Source organism: Miniopterus schreibersii (assembly GCF_964146895.1).
Source record: "Miniopterus schreibersii genome assembly, chromosome: X".
Taxonomy (NCBI): Eukaryota; Metazoa; Chordata; class Mammalia; order Chiroptera; family Miniopteridae; genus Miniopterus; species Miniopterus schreibersii.
This window is the reverse complement of record NC_138104.1, coordinates 16630937-16649705: the sequence shown is the minus strand read 5'-3', so window position 1 is coordinate 16649705 and position 18769 is coordinate 16630937. Positions and strand designations below refer to the sequence as shown.

The 18769-nt window shown below is 40.3% G+C and overlaps 1 protein-coding gene across 1 annotated transcript; it reads right to left on the bottom strand.

Moving 5' to 3' along the window:
* Positions 1-3415: 3415 nt before the first annotated feature.
* On the bottom strand, positions 3416-18769 carry NKRF (NFKB repressing factor). Its single transcript, XM_081126377.1, has 3 exons — positions 18070-18769; positions 7491-7621; positions 3416-6395 (listed from the first exon to the last, which is right to left on the bottom strand). The coding sequence occupies exons 1-3, from the start codon at positions 18333-18335 to the stop codon at positions 4438-4440; spliced, it is 2355 nt and encodes a 784-aa protein (XP_080982503.1). The 5' UTR covers positions 18336-18769; the 3' UTR covers positions 3416-4437.

The window sequence follows — 18769 nt, the reverse complement described above, 5'->3', positions numbered from 1 at the left end:
GTGGTATGTTGTCGCTGATGTTTACTAGGTAGTTAAGCCTCTGGTGGTTGTGCGTGTACTGATGGATACCTAGGGACGACTGTACTGGAAGTCTTCTGGGGTTTTGCTTTTTAAAGAGGTGTGGGAGCAGAGGAATGGAAACTCATGTTTTTAATGTGGGGAAGGTAGGTGATCCTTTAATCTTTAATCTCCCCTCAGTTTTTCAACTTTTAATTAACCTAATGAAAGGAGCATATCTGTGGCAAACTATTTTCCATGCAAATCCTGAGTTCATGCTGCATGCTTTAGTTTCTTCTTCCCTTTCAGTGTTCTAAGAACCTTCAAGTCCACGTTTGCAATCTTTGAGTATTTATATGTTTAAATAGACAGTACCTTTAAGTAGCAGTGTGGGACAAGGCTTGTAAATGTTTTGTCTAAATGTTCCATTGTCACCTTGTGTGCGTTTATCACTCTTCTAAATCTAACTGCACAAGTAACCCATGTAAAAAATGTACATTTTTCAAAACTTGTAAATAAAAATAACCTTAAAATTTTGTAGTCAAGGTATAATTATATTTAAACAGTATGAACTTTTAGTATTATTGGAATCACACACCTACTCATTTCCCCCCTTGAAATAAACCTGGTAAAGGCAAAAATACAGATTCTGAAAGAGGGAAAATAATACTGTTGGAGAGGAAACTCTTTTCAGTCATAACTATTAATGCTTTTTAAAAAACATTTTAACAGGATATAAAACTTAAATAAAACAAAGCTACTTCAGCATTAATATTATTATAATCAATCTAAATAATGAAATGGGTAAGGGGGGAGAATAAAGAAACCTGGATATTTACCAGCACCCTCAGAGACCAGCACCTAACTTGTTGATTCTGACATTCACCTCTTTTAAAAAGCCCTCGCTTAAAAGCAAACAGTACCAAACTATTCTAAGATGGTATTTTCTGTCCTGTGTAAAGTTTGGGAGTACAGGTATCCTCAATCAAGTTACCTTGCTTAAACAAAACTCTTCTGAGAAGCAACCTATTTTTTTTTTTAATCCTCACTGAGGATATTTTTTCCATTGCTTTTCAGAGAGTGGAAGGGAGAGAAACACCGATGTGATAGAGACACATCAATTGGTTGCCTCCTGCACACACCCCGACCTGGGCTGGGGGATCGAACCTGCATCTGAGGTACGTTCCCTTGGCCGGAATCAAACCTGGGACCCTTCAGTCCATGGGCCGATGCTCTAACCACTGAGCAAACTGGCTAGGGCCTATTTCTTTTTAAATAGATAATGACAGTGACTTTGTGGAACCTTACCTCTGTTTGGTGGTGGGGGACAACATAAAATTAAATCCTTATGTCTTGTTCCCATTCATCCATTAAGACAAGGCACTTAAAGGAGGCTCAGTGTGGCAGAGTTCATTCTACACTGACCACATTAATTGGTTTGTTCACTTCGGAGCAACATCCTTAAATTGTGCTTAATGTTTTGTCCATTTCTGCTTCAAAGAGAAACACATTAAATTGGTCTCCACCTGATACATTAGCTTTACATGTACTTTTTTATCCTATTGTGGCTGGGTACCTTATTGACACTGCTAATCACACTTAAAAAAATTAAGGTGAGATCCGGAATGTGAAGGTGTATTTTTTTTTTTTTTCTGTATACCTGCTAAGAAACACTATTTCCAAATCTCTTTCATGGAATAATCCTTTCAAAACCTTACAACAGTCAAGAAGTTGACTTCCCAAAGCATCATACCCATGGTAAAAGGTACCAGAAACCATTCATTTGACATTTAATGCTAATTTGCCTTTTTTTTTTCTTTACAATCTATTTTTACAAATGCCTCAGGCTGCCTGCATATAATTATAACAATAATAAAGGTAAAACAGGTTATGTGAGGTCCCTTTTCAAATGACAGATCTGAACTTGAGTCTTCAATTCTGCACCTGTTGAGGTGGGAAAGGGGGTATGAGGAACACAAGGAGTAATTAGAGCCCTTTATTTAGGACTGATCTCCACCTTCAGGGATTATTCACAGTAAAGTGATACATTGTATACTACTAAAAAAATATCCCAACAGAATGCATAAAATTTTCATTTATTTTGCAGTCAAAAGGGAGGAAAAAAATCTAACATCTGTGAAACTCAATGTGTGTGTGTGTACAACTAAAAACAGTTTCTTAGTATAACATTTAAGTAACTCAAATAAAATTTGAAATGGTTCAGGTACTGTGCAAGGTTACTGGGTTAAAAACAACGATTTCAAAGGGAAAATACAGGAACCAATAGGGGACAAAACGGAACAGCAAGGTTGTCAGCAGCTCATTCTTGCCAAACCCATTTCTCAGCACACTGTTTTCAGAGTTAAGTGACTTCACCCTATTTCCACATCAATGCAAAGCTGCTCTAAGAAGTTGGGAAATCTGGAGCCTCAAATCCAGAACCAAGTATGTACTTGGCCCAATACTTGGGAGCCTTAACTATAATGGCATTAAGATTCTGTTCTGGTGAACTTATTAAATAAACCAGATTTATATGTAACAGTTCCCTACTCCTCCCTCCCCCAAAAACTCATTTTGGGAAGAGGAAAGAAATGGAAAGAGAAATGAGTTTTTACATTCTTTAATCCCCAAAGCTACCCTTATTTGAGAACTGAAGGATGATCTTTCTAACTCACTAATTGAACCATAGCTTCTCAAGGTTGGTATGAGCCTCATTAAGTTAAAAAAAAAAAAAAAATTATAAAAACATTTTAGCTTAGCTCTCTTTGCCATTGTTAAAACATTAAGTGCCAAATAAAAATGCACACCTCACTTCTCTTTCTACCATTAGGAGAGGCCACACACTGTAGGCGAGTTACTGGAAAGCAAGTATCACACCTGTGTTAATCACTGTAGGTGACTGAAAGTTAGAGAGACCCAGGTATAAAAGTTAATCCCTTTATACTTTTAAAATACTGATTTACCTACAATGGACAGCTTCTTAATGTAAAATATAAAGAAAAGAGAGGAAAGGAAATTTCTGTTTATTGTGGATCATTTTACATGTCAAGCATGGTGCTAAATGTTTTAAGACACTTTAAACCTCATTGTTCTAAATATTTCATTGGAGGTGTTTAACTATCAGCATTAATAATCATTTCTGAATATTAACTGTGTGAATATTAGTACCTGATTTATCTGAGATACAAAAACAAAATCACATGAAATTAAACAGCCTGAGACTGGGTTGCAGCCAGCAGATTGGTCCATAGGAAAAACATGATTGGGTGACTGGTGAGCCATCCCTACTTGCTAAGTCACGTTCATCCACACGTGCTCTGGTGTTGAAATACTTTGTGCAAACATCACTTCCCCTCTCCAAAGGCCCAAAGTGTCACTATGAGGCTGCTGCCCAGAAATAAGCACGCCACCATTTCGATCAACTTGGGCTCCTTTTTATTCAGGAAGCGCACACACTCTTTTTATATACTTTCTTTTTACATTCCAGATAAGCGAAAATAGCTGTTTTAAATATGTTACAAAGTTGGCTTTTGGAGCTTAGTAAGCTTTCTGAGAGAGGGACCAGCCAACTGACCTTTTCATCAAAGCACCAGTGTATCTTCAGTCTTTTACTCAGCTCTCCCACAGCTCTGGCCGCCTTGGATGTGCCACGCATCCAAACCGAGTGAAAGCTACGATGGGGAGGTGCTGTGATGTGAGTCCCTGCAAGGCACCACGAACAAACAGTTCCAGCTTCCTTTCTTCCGAGTAAACCAAAGACTCTGAAACTTTTCAAGTGCTCTCTCAAGTAGTGCTCTCTCAGCATGAAGACTAGAATTTGTTAAAATTGATATATCACAAGGTACAGTACATCACTTCCAATATTCTGAAAACCACATGAAACCACATGGCAGAAGTTATAAATAAGCGAACACTAAATTTACTTTAAGAAAGTTTTACATCATTTAGTTGATAAGGACATTTACACGTACAGCACAAGTTACTGTTAAACATTCTATAACTGGCTTCACACAAAGATGAAAATAGATAATACAAAATGATCTGACATTTTAAGTCTGGAATTAAGACTGCAGTTTTATTGTAGTTAATATCAATGTCACATATTGTTGCGGATTGCTGTGCTATGCCCTTCAAAATGGGAATTTCTTTCTAAGGGTGAAATTCCATTTGGATCTGCGCTCTTGCTTTGTACAAACTATGAAACTCTGAGGGACACAGCAATATCAAAGACACAAACGGTAACTGCACAATATCATCTGCTGGGTTAAGCTAATACAAGTGGACGGAATTTTTCAGGTTCCGATATCTAATAAAGCACTATATGAAATGAACAAGGTGAAACATCTTAAGAATGAATATACTCTGCAACTGGAACATGTAGCATTTCTTTAATTCACAGATATGCCTCATCAGGCACTGAGAAAATAAATTAGTAAGATCTCAATTTGCTTGAGGCATCACAAGCTCGTAATGCCCCACTTGGCCTTCCTGTTTGAGCTGATCTAGTAGGTCTTCCTTCCGTCTTTTTCGACCTACCACCAGGTACCTATCATGGCCTACCCCATGAGACTTACTCTTCAGCCCATACTTCTGGGCGATCTGATGAATTTGCTTGCGCTCGTCATTAGTCAGCTCTGTAGAGAAAGTCAAATCCGTGTGACTCTCTGAGCGGGCGTAGTTTCTGATGATCTGCTCAATATCTCTCTTGGCAATCTTATTGACCCTCTCTACATCAAGCCCAAGCCCTTCCCGCTTATGCTGCTCTTTGACAGAAATTGGCTCCCGAATGCCCTCTCCAGATTTACCTAAACCGCCACCCGTCCAACCCATCTTTCTCAGCAGCTGATTCCCTATGTTATCTTCTTTGATTTGTTGCTTGTAGGCCTCCTCTGCCGAGCGGCCTTGAATTTCGTTTCTTGAAATCACATCTTCGATAGCTCCCTTCTTCAAGTTGTTAATGACGGTCGGCTGGGTCTTCTTGAGGGTTTTCACAGCTTCCCCAGCAGCTTCATATTTGACAGTTTTCTTCACCCCAACTGCTTCTGCAATGACTTCACTCTCCAGAATCACCTTGCACTTCCATCGGAGGCCTGTCATTCTTTCATAGACGTATTCAACTGTCATTCGGTTAAACTGAGCTGTGTCGTTGAGCGTGCACACAGGATTCGAAGAATTCTCGTAAACTACGAGATCCTTTATATCTTTCTTCTTGCCAGATCCCCTGGGTGAAGAGCCTGTTTGGCACTGTGAACTTTTGACAGATGGGTAAGTGGGTTGTGTTTTTTGAAGGATTTTCAGAGCCTCATCAGCAGCTGCATGTTTACTTGTTTTCTTGGTTCCATAACCTTCAGCTAAGCAATGATCTTGCAAAAATACTCGACAACGCCATGTACGATTTGGCATCATCTCATATTTGTATTCAACTGACATTTTGTTGTATGAGGCAGAATTGTTAAGGATGCCAATAGCATCGTTTGCATTTTCGGTAAGGACAAAATTGGTCCAGTGTTTGGCGGAAGCATTATAAATCGGCTGCCCAGAGGCATCTTTAGCCAGCACCACCAGCTCTTCTGGTGGCTTCAGAGCTGGGGGAAATTCATATGAAGGCATGCCAATCTGACACACCACAAGGTCCTCTCCAAACGTGTGCTTGAATTTCCGCCGGATAACCCTAACTTCAATGCGCTTCTGCAAGAGTTTTACAGCTAGCTCAGTAGCGCGATCCCTGGACCCATTCTTGCTGCCAGCATAACCTGTAGTTAAGTAGATATTTTGGCATCTAACTTCACAAGCGTAACCATCTGTTAGAAGTTTTTTATTTTTGGGGATGTCAGCAGGGGGGATTTCTTTTAAAGGAGCATATATATACTCAGGATTTGTCTTACATGCCTGAATACAACGAGTTAACATGTATGTGTAATTAATTTTATCAGATCCGGAAGTCATCTCTGGATTAGAAAGGTTGTTCCAGATAGTCGCTGTTAATTTTTCAATAAAATACTGCTTCTCAGCTACCACTGACTCAGGAAATGTCTGTGACAGTGAAGGTTCAGGAGCTGACTGCGATTTTGCCTGCTGTGGTGTGCTGCTTGGGACATGGTTCCCACGGTCAAAATACATTTTGGCTGTTACAGGCTGCTCTTTTGTGAAAATAAATCCTGATGAATCGCAATACTGAGAATTCCCATCTTGTACACTGAAAGAGTCTTGAGTATAATCTTGGTAGATGTTTCTCGGCGCGCTGGCACAACGTGTTTGTTCATTTACCTCTTTTGTTTGAGGGCCATAAGGATCTTCCTGTCTTTCATCTTTTGAACTACTAGCTACAAAATGTACAGGCTCAAAACGAGGTCTCACATGGAATTTGGAACCGGCTTGCTTTTTAGGAGGATTTTGACCTATAGAATGAGTGAAATTTACAATTCATTAAAAAGGGAATATTTTTCAAAGAACCAAGCAGGAAAATAGTACCAACCACATTATTTGCAAACTGTGTTGTTGGTACAAGATATTTCCTATAAAAAAAAAACTTCAGGTCATTTAGGTGGAGGGATTCGAATATCAATGTAAGTTTCTGGCCTAAGGAGGGACGTTTCCTGTCCTTCCATGTGTAAGGGAAGGGACTGAATAGAAAATATGCCACTGAATCAAGTATGCAGGGCACCACCATGCATGAACGGTAGATCCTTTTGCATCTAATGAGCTAAAGCACAGGGGAAGTACACCGAGTAAGAAGTTGTTCTAGTCTAATCTCATGCCACCTGTGCTGAAAAGCTCCCTTCTTAATGGAACAAAGGGCTCTACTGCAACAGGGATGCTGACCAGAGGCATTTACAAAGCTTCTCTTTCATATTAGAGGTGAGTGACTCTGTGATGGTGCTTTACATAGCTGTGACCCAAAATCAAATAAAAATAATTATCAAAAGATCCTGAACGCTTTCAACTTCAAAATTTTAGTTCTGGCCTGTTCTGCACAAAAGAGTGTTCACTATATTTTATTTCTAGAGCAAGCAACAGCTGGAAACTAATGATTTATGAGGGATATCGAATTTAAAGCTATGGAAGAACTCTGCTGAGGCCATACCAGACACTAGAGCTTCCTCCCTATAACACTGTTCGGTAGAAAGCTGGTCCATCTTGGACCCATCCAAGAGGATTCAGTTACTTAGATGCTCAAATGAACAGAGTATAAGGTTTTTCTATTTAGAGGGAGGTTCATGACCATGGACTTCAAGGATAGCATTATAGTGTGACTTCAATATTCTTAGTCTTCAGCTCTATTTAGCATCCTCAAAAAAACAAAACAAAAAAACACCAAAAAAACAAACAAACCAAAAAACAAAACCCAACTGTACATAGCTAAAAGTTAAAATTCTTTTACATTTGTGGAAGATCCAATGTTACCAATGTTATACCACACCCACATAGTTTTTAAAAAAAAAAAGGCCATGTCATTTCTTCAAACCGCACCTTCCAGCAACAAGTATACTCACCATCATATGTTGAGTGGTGACGTTTTTGACCTTTGGAAGGTTTGGACAGCATCAGATCGTATGAAGGCATCTCCCCAATATCAATACCTTCAGCCATTTGGAGAATTTTTTCCATCAAGCGTGGGCTGTACCTATTTAAATTAATATAATCTAACATTAAAACAGATAAAAATGTAGTTTTTTAAAAAGCTTCTAAATGAGCCAATTTTATAACTGTTCCCACAGGACTTTTTCAACAGAGTATCTTGGCTGTAAAACTAAAGAATCTGCCCTAAAATACTTACCATCAAATGAGTAATTATGTTAGTCATTATGGGACATACAAACATAAAACCAAGAAATTTAAGCCCAATATCATCAATAAATCCACAAACAACAAGTGTTGGTGGGGATGTGGAGAAAAGGGAATCCTTGTGCACTGTTGGTGGGAATGCAAGCTGGTGCAGGCACTGTGGAAAACAGTATGAAAACGACCTCAAAAATTTAAATGTAAGTGCCTCATGACCCAGCAATTCCACTTCTGGATATACATCGGAAGAAACCCAAAACACTAATTTGAAAGAATATATGCACCCCTATGTTCACTGCAGCATTATTTATAAGAATCAAGATTTGGAAGCAGCCCAAGTGCCCATCAGTAGAAGAGTGGGTAAAAAAGTGGTGGTATAGCCCTAGCCGGTTTGGCTCAGTGGTTAGAGCACCAGCCTGCAGACTGAAGGGTCTTGGGTTTGATTCTGGTCAAGGGCACATATCTCGGTTGTAGGCTCAATCCCTGGTCCCAGTCGGGGCAAGTGCGGGAGACAACCAATCAATGTGTCTCTCTCTCACATCAAGGTTTCTCTGTTTCTCATCCCCCCCCCCCCACTTCCCCTCTGTCTCCTACTCTCTCTGAAAAGCAATGGAAAAAATACCCTAGGGTGAGGATTAAAAAAAAAAAAAAGTAGTGGTACACACACACACACAGGAATATTATTCAGCCATAAAAAGAAAAAAATCTTACCATTTGTGACAGCATGGATGGACCTAGAGGATATTATGCTAAGTGACATAAGTCAGACAGAGAAAGACAAATACAATATGATTTTACTTATAGGTGGAATATAAAGAAAAAAATGAAGGAACACACAAAATTGAAAGAGACTCATAGACACAGAGAACAGACTATTGGTTGCCAGAAGAGAGGGGGGTTTGGGGACTGGGTTAAAGAGGTGAAGGGATTAAGAAGTACAAATTGGTTGATACAAAATAGTCACAGGGATGTAAAGTACAGAATAGGAAATGCAATAACTATGTATGGTGCCAGGTGGGCACTAGAAATATTGGGGGGAACACTTTGTAAAGTATATGATGGTCTAACCACTTTGCTGAACACCTGAAACTAATACAAAATAATACTGAATGTAAACTATAATTGAGAAATAAAATTTAAAGTTCTTTAAAAAAAAGAAATTTAAGCTAAGACCTTATCTTTGTTTGAATTGAAAGTACCCATATAAACTCATGACTCTTTTCTATCATATGCAAATAATGACATTTTTATATTTATAAAAGTACTAAGTGTGTTAAGAGCTGCTGGGTTGTTAACATCCAGATTGTGATCTCTATCATTTCCCATGAAAAAAAATCAGAGTCCTTAAAGAAATGACTGATTCCAAGTCCGGGGCAAGAAATACATAAGATGAACCTGGAAGATATTCTTGTGTCTGAAAACAAGGAAGCTGTGAAAGACTTTGGGAATTGTGTCAAATGGACTCTGAAGCCAACTTGAATAGCCTCCCACTGGCAAAGTAAGCCAGCTTGAATATCAATAAGAACAATAACAGCAGTGGATTGAGACACATCAAGTACGTTAAAAATCCATTAGCTCAAAAAGATAGTTACAAACTCATTACTGGTCACCTTTGGAGGATGGTAGGAAATCAAGTCATTATTCCAAAAATGGGTAATATTAAGGAAGAAAGTAAGTATTTATCTGGCATTTTCCATACAAATTATATCTCAGAGCAACTAAAGAGTTGATGAAGAAAATCTCTTTTACAGAAGCAGCCCAGCTAATAAGTGTAGAAATTAGACAGGCTACTACCACTTTGCAACTCATAATACAAAATAAATGATCATCAATGGCTGCTAAGCCTATTAGGTCCTTAAGCTGATGGGGAAGAGCCCAGAAATAGACCCGCACAAACATGCTCAACTGATTGCTGACAAAGTTACAAAAGCAATTGAATGGAGGAAGGACAGCCTTTTCAACAATTGGTGCTGGAACAAGTGGGCATCCACAGGCAACAAACAAAACCTCAACCTACACCTCAAATTTTATACAAAAATTAATTCAAGCCCCACCGGTGTGGCTCAGTGGTTGAGCACTGACCTATGAACCAGGAGGTGCGGGTTCGATTCCCAGTCAGGACACATGCTGAGTTGGGGGCTTGATCCCCAGTTGGGGCATGCAAGAGGCAGTCCATCAATGACTCTCTTTCATCATTGATGTTTCTATCTCTCCCTCTCACTTCCTCTCTCTAAAATCAATAAAATCATATTTTTTAAAAAGAGGAAGAGCTAATAAAATGCACTTCATCAAAATAAAAAACTTTTGCTCTCAAAAGACCCTGTGAAGTGGATGAAAAGACAAAAGACATGAAGAGAACATTTCACCAAAAAGGAAATACAGACTGCATATAAGCACATTGAAAAGATGTTTGATGTCATTAGTCACCCGAGAAATGCAATTTAAAACCACAATGAGATATGACTATACACTTATCACAATGGCTAAAATAAAAAATAGTGACACTACCAAATGCTGGCAGGGATGCAGAGAATCTGGATCATTTATACATCGCTGGGGGGAATGTAAAATAGTATCGCCACACTGAAAAACAACTTGGAAGTTTCTTATAAAATTAAGTGTGTAATTACCACAAAATCTACCAATTACACTCTTGGGCATTTATCTCAGAGAAATGGAAACGTATGTTCATGCAAAAACCTGTACATGAATGTTCACAGCAGCTGTATTTGTAACAGTCAAAATCTGCAATCAGCACAGATGTCCTTCAACAGGTAAGTGGTTAAACTCTGGTATACACATACAATGGAACACTACTCAGCAACAAAAAGGAACAAACTATTGACATACGCAATCTTGTGTATGAGTGGGAGGGAATTGGATATGGTTATAAAATGTGAGGGATCCTTTTGGTATTGGAACTGCTCAATATCTTGACTGTGGTAATGGATACACAAACCTACACATGTGATAAAATTATAGAACACACACACAGGAGTACTAGTAAGACTGGGGAAATATGAGTAAAATCAGTAGATTCTAACAATGTCATTATCCTGGTTATGATATTACATAATAATTTTGCAAAATGTTATCACTGGGGGAACTGGGTAAAGAGTACAGGGCAGCTCTTTGTATTCTTTTGTACAACTGCATGTGACTCTACAATTATCTCAATAAAAATTTCAGTTAAAAAGTTGACAGGGAACTTTTTAATATCATGAAAAATGGGACAAGCAGACATGTGTCCCCTGATGTCCGTATCACACGACAGGACAAAGAACGATCTATAAAAGTGTTCTTGCCCACCAAATAATTGAACCTGAAACTAATCAAGCCTCTAACTCCCAGAAACATGTTAAACACCACGACAAGAACCTAGCAGGCCAGCCCTGGCCGAGTGGCTCAGTTGGTTGGAGTGTTGTCCCATACACCAAAAGGTTGCCAGTTTGATTCCCAGTCAGGGCACATACCTAGGTTGCGGGTTTGATCTCCAGTCAGAATGCGTACAGGAGGCAACCAACCGATGTTTCTCTCACATCGATGTTTCTCTCTCTTTCTCTCCTTTCCTCTCTAAAAATCAATAAAAACATATCCTTGGGTGAGGATTAAAAAAAAAAATCTAGCCAGCCAAATCCAGAATGAAGGAAACACTATGTGACAACCCAATTTCTTCATCAAATAAATAACATGAAAATAAAAGGAGAGGGGAACTGTTTATAGGTTAAAGGAGACAGATAATCAGATACAATGTGTGGACCTTGTTTGGATCATGAATCAAACAAGCTGACTGCAAAAAGACAGTTTGAGAAAAATGGAAAAAAACTAAACATGACTAGGCACTAGATGATTTTAAGAAATTATTAATTTTGTTAAGCGTGAATAAAGGTATCATGACTCTATTTTTAAAAATTCTTATCTGGTACAGATACATACTGAAGTATTCACAGGGGAAATGATGTCAAGATTTTCTTTAATATAGACTATCTCCCACAGAAAAACAAACAAACAACTGGGGGCAAAATATATGAAACAAGTAGGATAGCATGACAGGCTGCTGAAGTCTAGTGATGGGTGCTCATTAAATTTTCCTACCTTTGTATGTGTTTGATTTTTCCATAATAAAGAGCTTAAAAACACACATTTTTAAAAAGGGCTTCTTAAGCAGTAGGTTGGCTGCTTGACAGGGTATCATTTTACTGCAGAGGAACAAATATGGGCTCAAGTGAAGTTTTTGTTATCACAGGGATCTACACACCCTTCCTACCACCAGCCTTTCCCAGCCTAAGATGAAAAAAGATACCCCTGGTGGCATTTGGGAAGAAAGTTCTGAAAACAAGTAACTATCACACCTTTACATAAGTAGATTCTGAACTTGAAGGAAGATAACGAAAGTTTCCACAACCATCAGATGTCTTTCCTTGTGAAGCGGAGAAGTCAAGACATGGTGGCCTTCACTGACAGCTTACCAGAAGCAGGCCCAGTTGTGATCTGCACTTCAAACTGATCATTGCTGCTGCTGCTAATACCAGTATTTAAATGCCAAGAGTACTTTCATTTACTCTTATCCAAACATCGGAAAGCATGGCCTAAAATGTCATATGTTCTACATATCACTTCCAATCAGATTTGCAAGTTTAATTTCCAAGGTATGAGATGAAACAAGAGATTATGAAAATGAGACAGCAGCCCGGCTGCTGTGGCTCAGGGGCTGAGCGTCGTCCCATGCACCAAGAGGTCACTGGTTTGATTCCTGGTCAGGGCATATGCCTGGGTTACGGGCCCGATCTCCAGTGGGGGGCATGTAGGAGGCAGCCGATTGATGATGTTTCTCTCACATTGATGTTTCTATCTCTCTCTCCCTTCCTCTCTCTCTAAAAATCAATTAAAAATATATTTAAGAAAATGAGATAGCAGTCTACAAATCCTAAACTGGTAATGACACTTTTGCTACCAAAATTGGTACTACAACCAAGCCACTCACCTTGAATTGCAGTCAAAATTCTCCAGACCTTCAATTATAGCCTGATTCCAAACAGGGTATAAAACTGTAAATGGCAAGCATGTCATAATCCAGTGTGCATGAATGAAGCATCTGCAGCTCACTCCACACTCACTTTTCTCTCAGGTTTCCTGCAGCACTGTTAATGATTATATCTACTGTTCCCTATTCAGTACACTTGCCACGAAATTCAACATCACCCATAGGCTACAAAAATAAACCTTTGTGTAGGCTGCCAGCACGGGCAGCTTCCCAGTCCTTTATTAGGAAGTCCTAATACTGAAGAAACCCAGCTAGCTCAAACAATAATGGAGAAGGCCTTATAGTGTCTTAACACTTGACTATTCTAAGAACAATGCAAATAGCAATCTAGAGTCTTAGACCACTAGCATTTCATTCCCACTTCTAAAATTCTCCAGAGTAGCTATTCAGGGATAAAGAAGCAGTTCCACAAATTTGAAATGAGCCAAAACAAGAAAACTTTCAGTACTCTGTTTTCTATAGTGTATTTTTTGTAGTGGATTTAAAAGTAACATCTTTGCTCCAGAAGTTTTGGAGAATACACCAAGAAAAGCACCTACAAACCAACCACTGATAATTTCACTAACATTTTGGGGTTTACGTTTTATTCCTTTTTCTGTGTTTTCCATACTACTCCCCTCCCCCCATCACTATCAACTCATCTATGTTGATTTGCAGTCTGGTGAGGGTTTTTTTGGTTCTTAATTTATCATAAGCTTTTTCTCCATGTCATTACCACATGAGATTCAGTATTCTATCTTTGGAGGGATGGTGATGAAAAATATCATTAAGGCAAGTATAATACAGTAATTTTAAGATGATGAATATTATATATGTAACTCTGTTAATTTACCCATTTGGTTGTAAATACTTACAAAAGAAAACCAAAAATCTCCAGCAGGTATTTAGGGCTTTCAAAGGTAGCTTATTATGTACCAAGCTTTTGGAAATCAGGATGCCATTCAACTGTCCCACCATGCATAGCACATAAAAAGATGATTTCTAACAGACAAAGATATCTGAGTTCATGAATCTTACATTCTTAAACAAAAACAGGTACATGTAGGTGCATATTTATGATATACAATGGCACCTGAAGTTTAAGAAATATTCAGTAATAGATGCTTTCAGAAAATTTTAAATATATTAAACTGGGTCTACTAAGTCCAAGTAAAACAGCTGAGGTTTGAAAACTCAGCAAAGATTAAGATTGCTAAGTATAAAATTATTTATTCAAAACTATTCCTAACATAAGTGAATAACACAGTCAGATTATTGATAAATCTTTTGAAAGTTCCCACTCACGCTTCATTAGCTGGTGACTGATGCCCTCTATCTACTGTGTGCAGTTAGTTTTACAACATGAGCCCACTGCCATCTGCCTTGCAAGTATCTGACACACATCAACAAGGAAGAGAAGGGACAAATAATCAAGGTGGCAAAGCTGGTTTCATTTTAAGATATATTTTCCTGATTAATTAATATTGCATCAAAGATCAATAGGCCAGGATTCTGATTCTAAGCCTAGTGATGAAGAATGACTGGAAAACTGAATGCTCCAGTTAACCAAACATTCTGCTTTATTAAATCTATCTATCTATCTATCTATCTATCTATCTATCTATCTATCTATCTATCTATCTACAATTTTAAGTAAAAATTGCACAGATCCCTAGGCATTCCTATGAATAATTATGTAAGTGCTATAGATGTAGTTGACTAGAAGACTAAACTAACTTTTCATTAGCCACAAGATATATTTTAGAAATTGCTTGCAGAAAAGAATTCTTGACAGATTACTTACTTTTATGAAACAAACAAATAAAAAAGTGAAGAGAAATAATTTCAGCTATATGAGCTTCCTGGTTGCCTGGACTATGATGGAAAATGATGAAAAAGCAGATTGGAAAAAATTGCTTTATCTTATCCTTTGTTATGAAGCAGTGGTTCTAATAGTGTAATCTCTGGATGGCATCACTTGATTAGCAGCATTACCTGAGAACTTGTTAGAAATGCAAATTCTGAAATTTTGGGACTTCACCTCAGACCTACTAAATCAGAAACCCCAGGGATAGAGCCCAGCAATCTGTGTTTTAACAAGTCTGGCTGATGATTCTGATGTCTGCTTAAGTTTGAGAACCACGGTTAGAGAATTAAGATACATACAGTATTCAAACTTGTTCCTTGAAAACCAACACTACCACCAAAAGGAATGAAACATGGTTTGCCTTCCTGCACATCTGAGCCCTTCCTGGCTTGGTCTTTTGATCAGGGAATTTTCAAATCTATCCTTGACCAAGGAGTTACTTCAGAACTGAAACAGAACACAGTAAGTCCTGCTAGAAGGAGAAAAAATGTGCAACAAGTTCCCTTCTTGCTATTGTTTACAATCTGTTCTAAAAGTCACGGGATGGACCCTGAAGTTTAGAATAGGCTGTTTCACCCGCTGGTGTGACTCAGTGGTTGAGCATCGACCCCTGACCCAGGAGGTGACGGCTTGTTCCCCTGTAGGGGGCGTGCAGGAAGCAGCTGATGGATGATTCTCTCTTATCATTGATGTTTCTATCGCTCTCTCTCTCCCTTCCTCTCTGAAATTAATAAAAACATACATATTTTTTAGAATAGGTTGTTTCACTGTGTATTTTGCAGTTCCCCTGAGAGGAGTCTTCTGTCACAAAATAGACCAGAAAACAAGAGCTCCGCCAACATCAACATTAACAAGTCTATAGATTTTCCCACCTGAAGTTGACAGCTAACATAAAGCCTGACTAAAGTGGAAGACTGCACTTGGTTCCTGCCTTCCACCATTCTTTATTGCCTCTTCTTTCTCCTATATCTCAACTAGATATAATTCAAGCATTACTTTTCTGTTATGCTATTTGATAACATTATGGCAACTTTTATTGACTAAATTGACTTAACTACAATGTAGTATATATACTACACTATATACTATAGTATATATACTATACACAAATGTGCTTTGGCGAGTGCACACGCGCGCACACACACACATACACACACACACACATATAAAATGCCCTGGGAGCTTGAGCTTTTAACACTGACCACCATTGGCCTGGCTTGTGTTTTTTAATACCCTACTTATATATAAGATTGCCGTTCTTGGAATGAAATCCTGAAGTATAATAATGATGTGATTTGTGTCAATTACTTGCTTTCACACCTGGTCCATCCTTCCCAAATATAGCAACTGCATCTCAGTGGAAAGAGTATCAGAAGACTATGGGACCTTGGAAGAGTCACTTAACTTCTTGGCCTCCATTGATTTAGCTGTAAAAACGAGACACCACCTAATTCCCAAGGCTGCTGTATTAAGTGAGATACATAAATTTTTAAATATTTTGTACATTATAAAGCTATATTCATCCATTTGCTCCACTCATATTTATTGAGCAGCTATTATGCAGAAGGCACTCTTCTAGGCGCTGAGAATAAAGGTGTGAATGAGACCTGGCTGGCTTGCTCACTGGTTAGAGCATCGGCCTGCACATCAGAGGGTCCAGGGTTCAATTCCCAGTCAAGGGCACGTACCTGGGTTGCAGGTCCGATCCCCGTCCCTGGTCAGGGTGTGTGTGAGAAGCAACCAATAAATGTGTCTCTGTCATATCTCTGTCACATGGATGTTTCTCTCTGTACTCTCTCTCTCCCCGCCCTTCTCCCTCCCTTCCATGCTCTCTAAAAATCAATGGAAAAAATATCCTCACTCCTTGGGTGAGGATAAAATTTTTTTTAAAAAGGTGTGAACAAGAAAGCATAAACCCTTTCCCCAAAGGAGCTTACATTCTAGTGGGAAGGTAAGATTAACACAAAGGATGGTTATTATCCTACCATGTAAGATATTTTTTCAGGATTCTGATTCCCCATAGCCTTCTGTGATATTAAGATCTATGATAAAGGTACCTTTTGAACTGTAAGAACAGCATTATTAAATGAAGGTCAATTAGATTTTTCTGACTTGATTAATAACTGAGGCTTCCCCAGTTGTAACCAGTTCCTCCAGTGAAATAATCATTATCTCTGGAGACAGAAATTACACTAACCTAGAGAAGATAAAATATATATATATTAATTTCTGTGATGAGAGCAAAAGCAAAGCATCATCCTGAATACTGTGTTTAACAATTAAGGGTAGGAGTGGACAATCCTATTTTTCAGTATCTGTTAGCCATTCTTGGACCTGAATTGGCTGAATCTGATGTGATAATTTTCCAGAATTTCTCATCCTTCCTAATAAAAAATTCACTGTGAGGCAAGTGTCCAAAAAAAAAAAAAAAAAAAAAAAAAAAGCCTCTCAGTCTATCAAAGACATTATCAGTCTAATGTAAGACTGACTGAGGGGTTCTTAAGTACAGGGGTCCAAGTAGTCTTGTTAAAAAAAAGAATGCGTTGTAACCATACTGCAGTCTCCAGTCTCCATCAAATGCAGAGAGCTTTCAAAGAGGCCTGTTCAGAATTCGCACCAGGTTTTAGAAAAGGGGGGAGGGGCAAACACTCACACACCCCTAAAACCTCACCCGAGGCCAAATATTAATCCTTCTGATTACAATTAAGGTGAAAGGAGGGCAATCCATTTTTATAGTAGATATATCCATTTCTTTGTTTGCGTCTACACAAATTATGCGCAAATCTACAAGCAAAGCGGACCCTGCGGCTGAGACACCTCATACAAACCGCCTCCTCAGGAGGAGACAGTAAAACCCAGCTGGAGAGCTGTTGTTTTATTTAATGGGGATGGAAAGACAGCGGTCAGGAGGAGACTAGGATTAGAACAGCAGCGTCCCCACCCCCATGGCCCCCTACAATCCCCGACTGTAGGATATTCTCTGCGGATACCGCATCCTTGGAAGGTCCTACGCAGGTCCGAGGTTCTGCTATTCGTCATTTCCCACGCCCTCCAGAACCATCGCCACAATGACCACCTCTACAATGGTGATGGTTCCTCTTCCAGGCACACCTCTATCTCCAACCCTGGTCCTGGAGGGGCTGCTCCCGCGACTCCCGCACCCTTCTAGCAGTTATGTTATCCCCTGCCACCTCACTCGGCCAACCCCCTCCCCAGCCAACGGTGTCCTCCAGCACCTCCAGCCTCTAAACCCTCATCCCCATCATGCCCCAGTCTCTATCCCAATCCCCATCACGGACGGATTCCCTATCTCGGTCCCTTAACCCAACCCGAACCCCATCGCCGACCCCCTACCCCGGTCCTTTAACCCGACCCGACCCGACCCGCGCACCTTCCTCACCTGCAGCCCAGGAAAACGTGGTTGGTCCAGGCGGCGGAGAGCGCAAGAAGCTGGTCGAGGGCAGCCCCGGGATAGCTGTGCAGGTGCCGACAGATGAAGCTGCGTCGCAGAGCCCACTGCCAGTCACTTTCGTGGCTATAGCGCCACTGCTCCAGCACTGGCTCGGGCGGGGGCGGCGGGAGGGGCGGCAGCGGCGGCGGCGGGAGGGGCGGCAGCGGCGGAGGCGACAGGAAGTCGCCCCCCAACAGCAGACGTCCGCCAGCCATCTTCTCCGCCCCCAAGCAGGGCCACCAGGGATGAAGCCGCCGACTACCGACCTGGAGCGAGCAAGCGGGACCCCGGACCGGTGGGAGGGGCCAGGTGAGGAGGGGCGCGCCGTGGCGCGAAGACCAACTCTCAGGGGACTAGGGTGTGCGCATGGAGGGCGAATGTTAAAGAGGAAACGGAGCTCACGTCCCGACGCCGGGGCGCACGCCGGCTGCACTCCTCCAACTCGTGGAGGGGCCGGAGGACGCCCGCTGCAGTCACACGCGCGCCGGGACGCCGAGCCAGGCCCCGCGCTCCTCACTTTCAGCCACCCGCAGACCCACGCTCTGCGCGGGGAGGAGGGGGAAAGAGACCGGCTCCCTCTGCTCCCCCCCTCTGGGTTCCAGCCTACCTCCCCGCGTGCAGCCCGCCGGTTGTAAGCCAGCGCGCATGC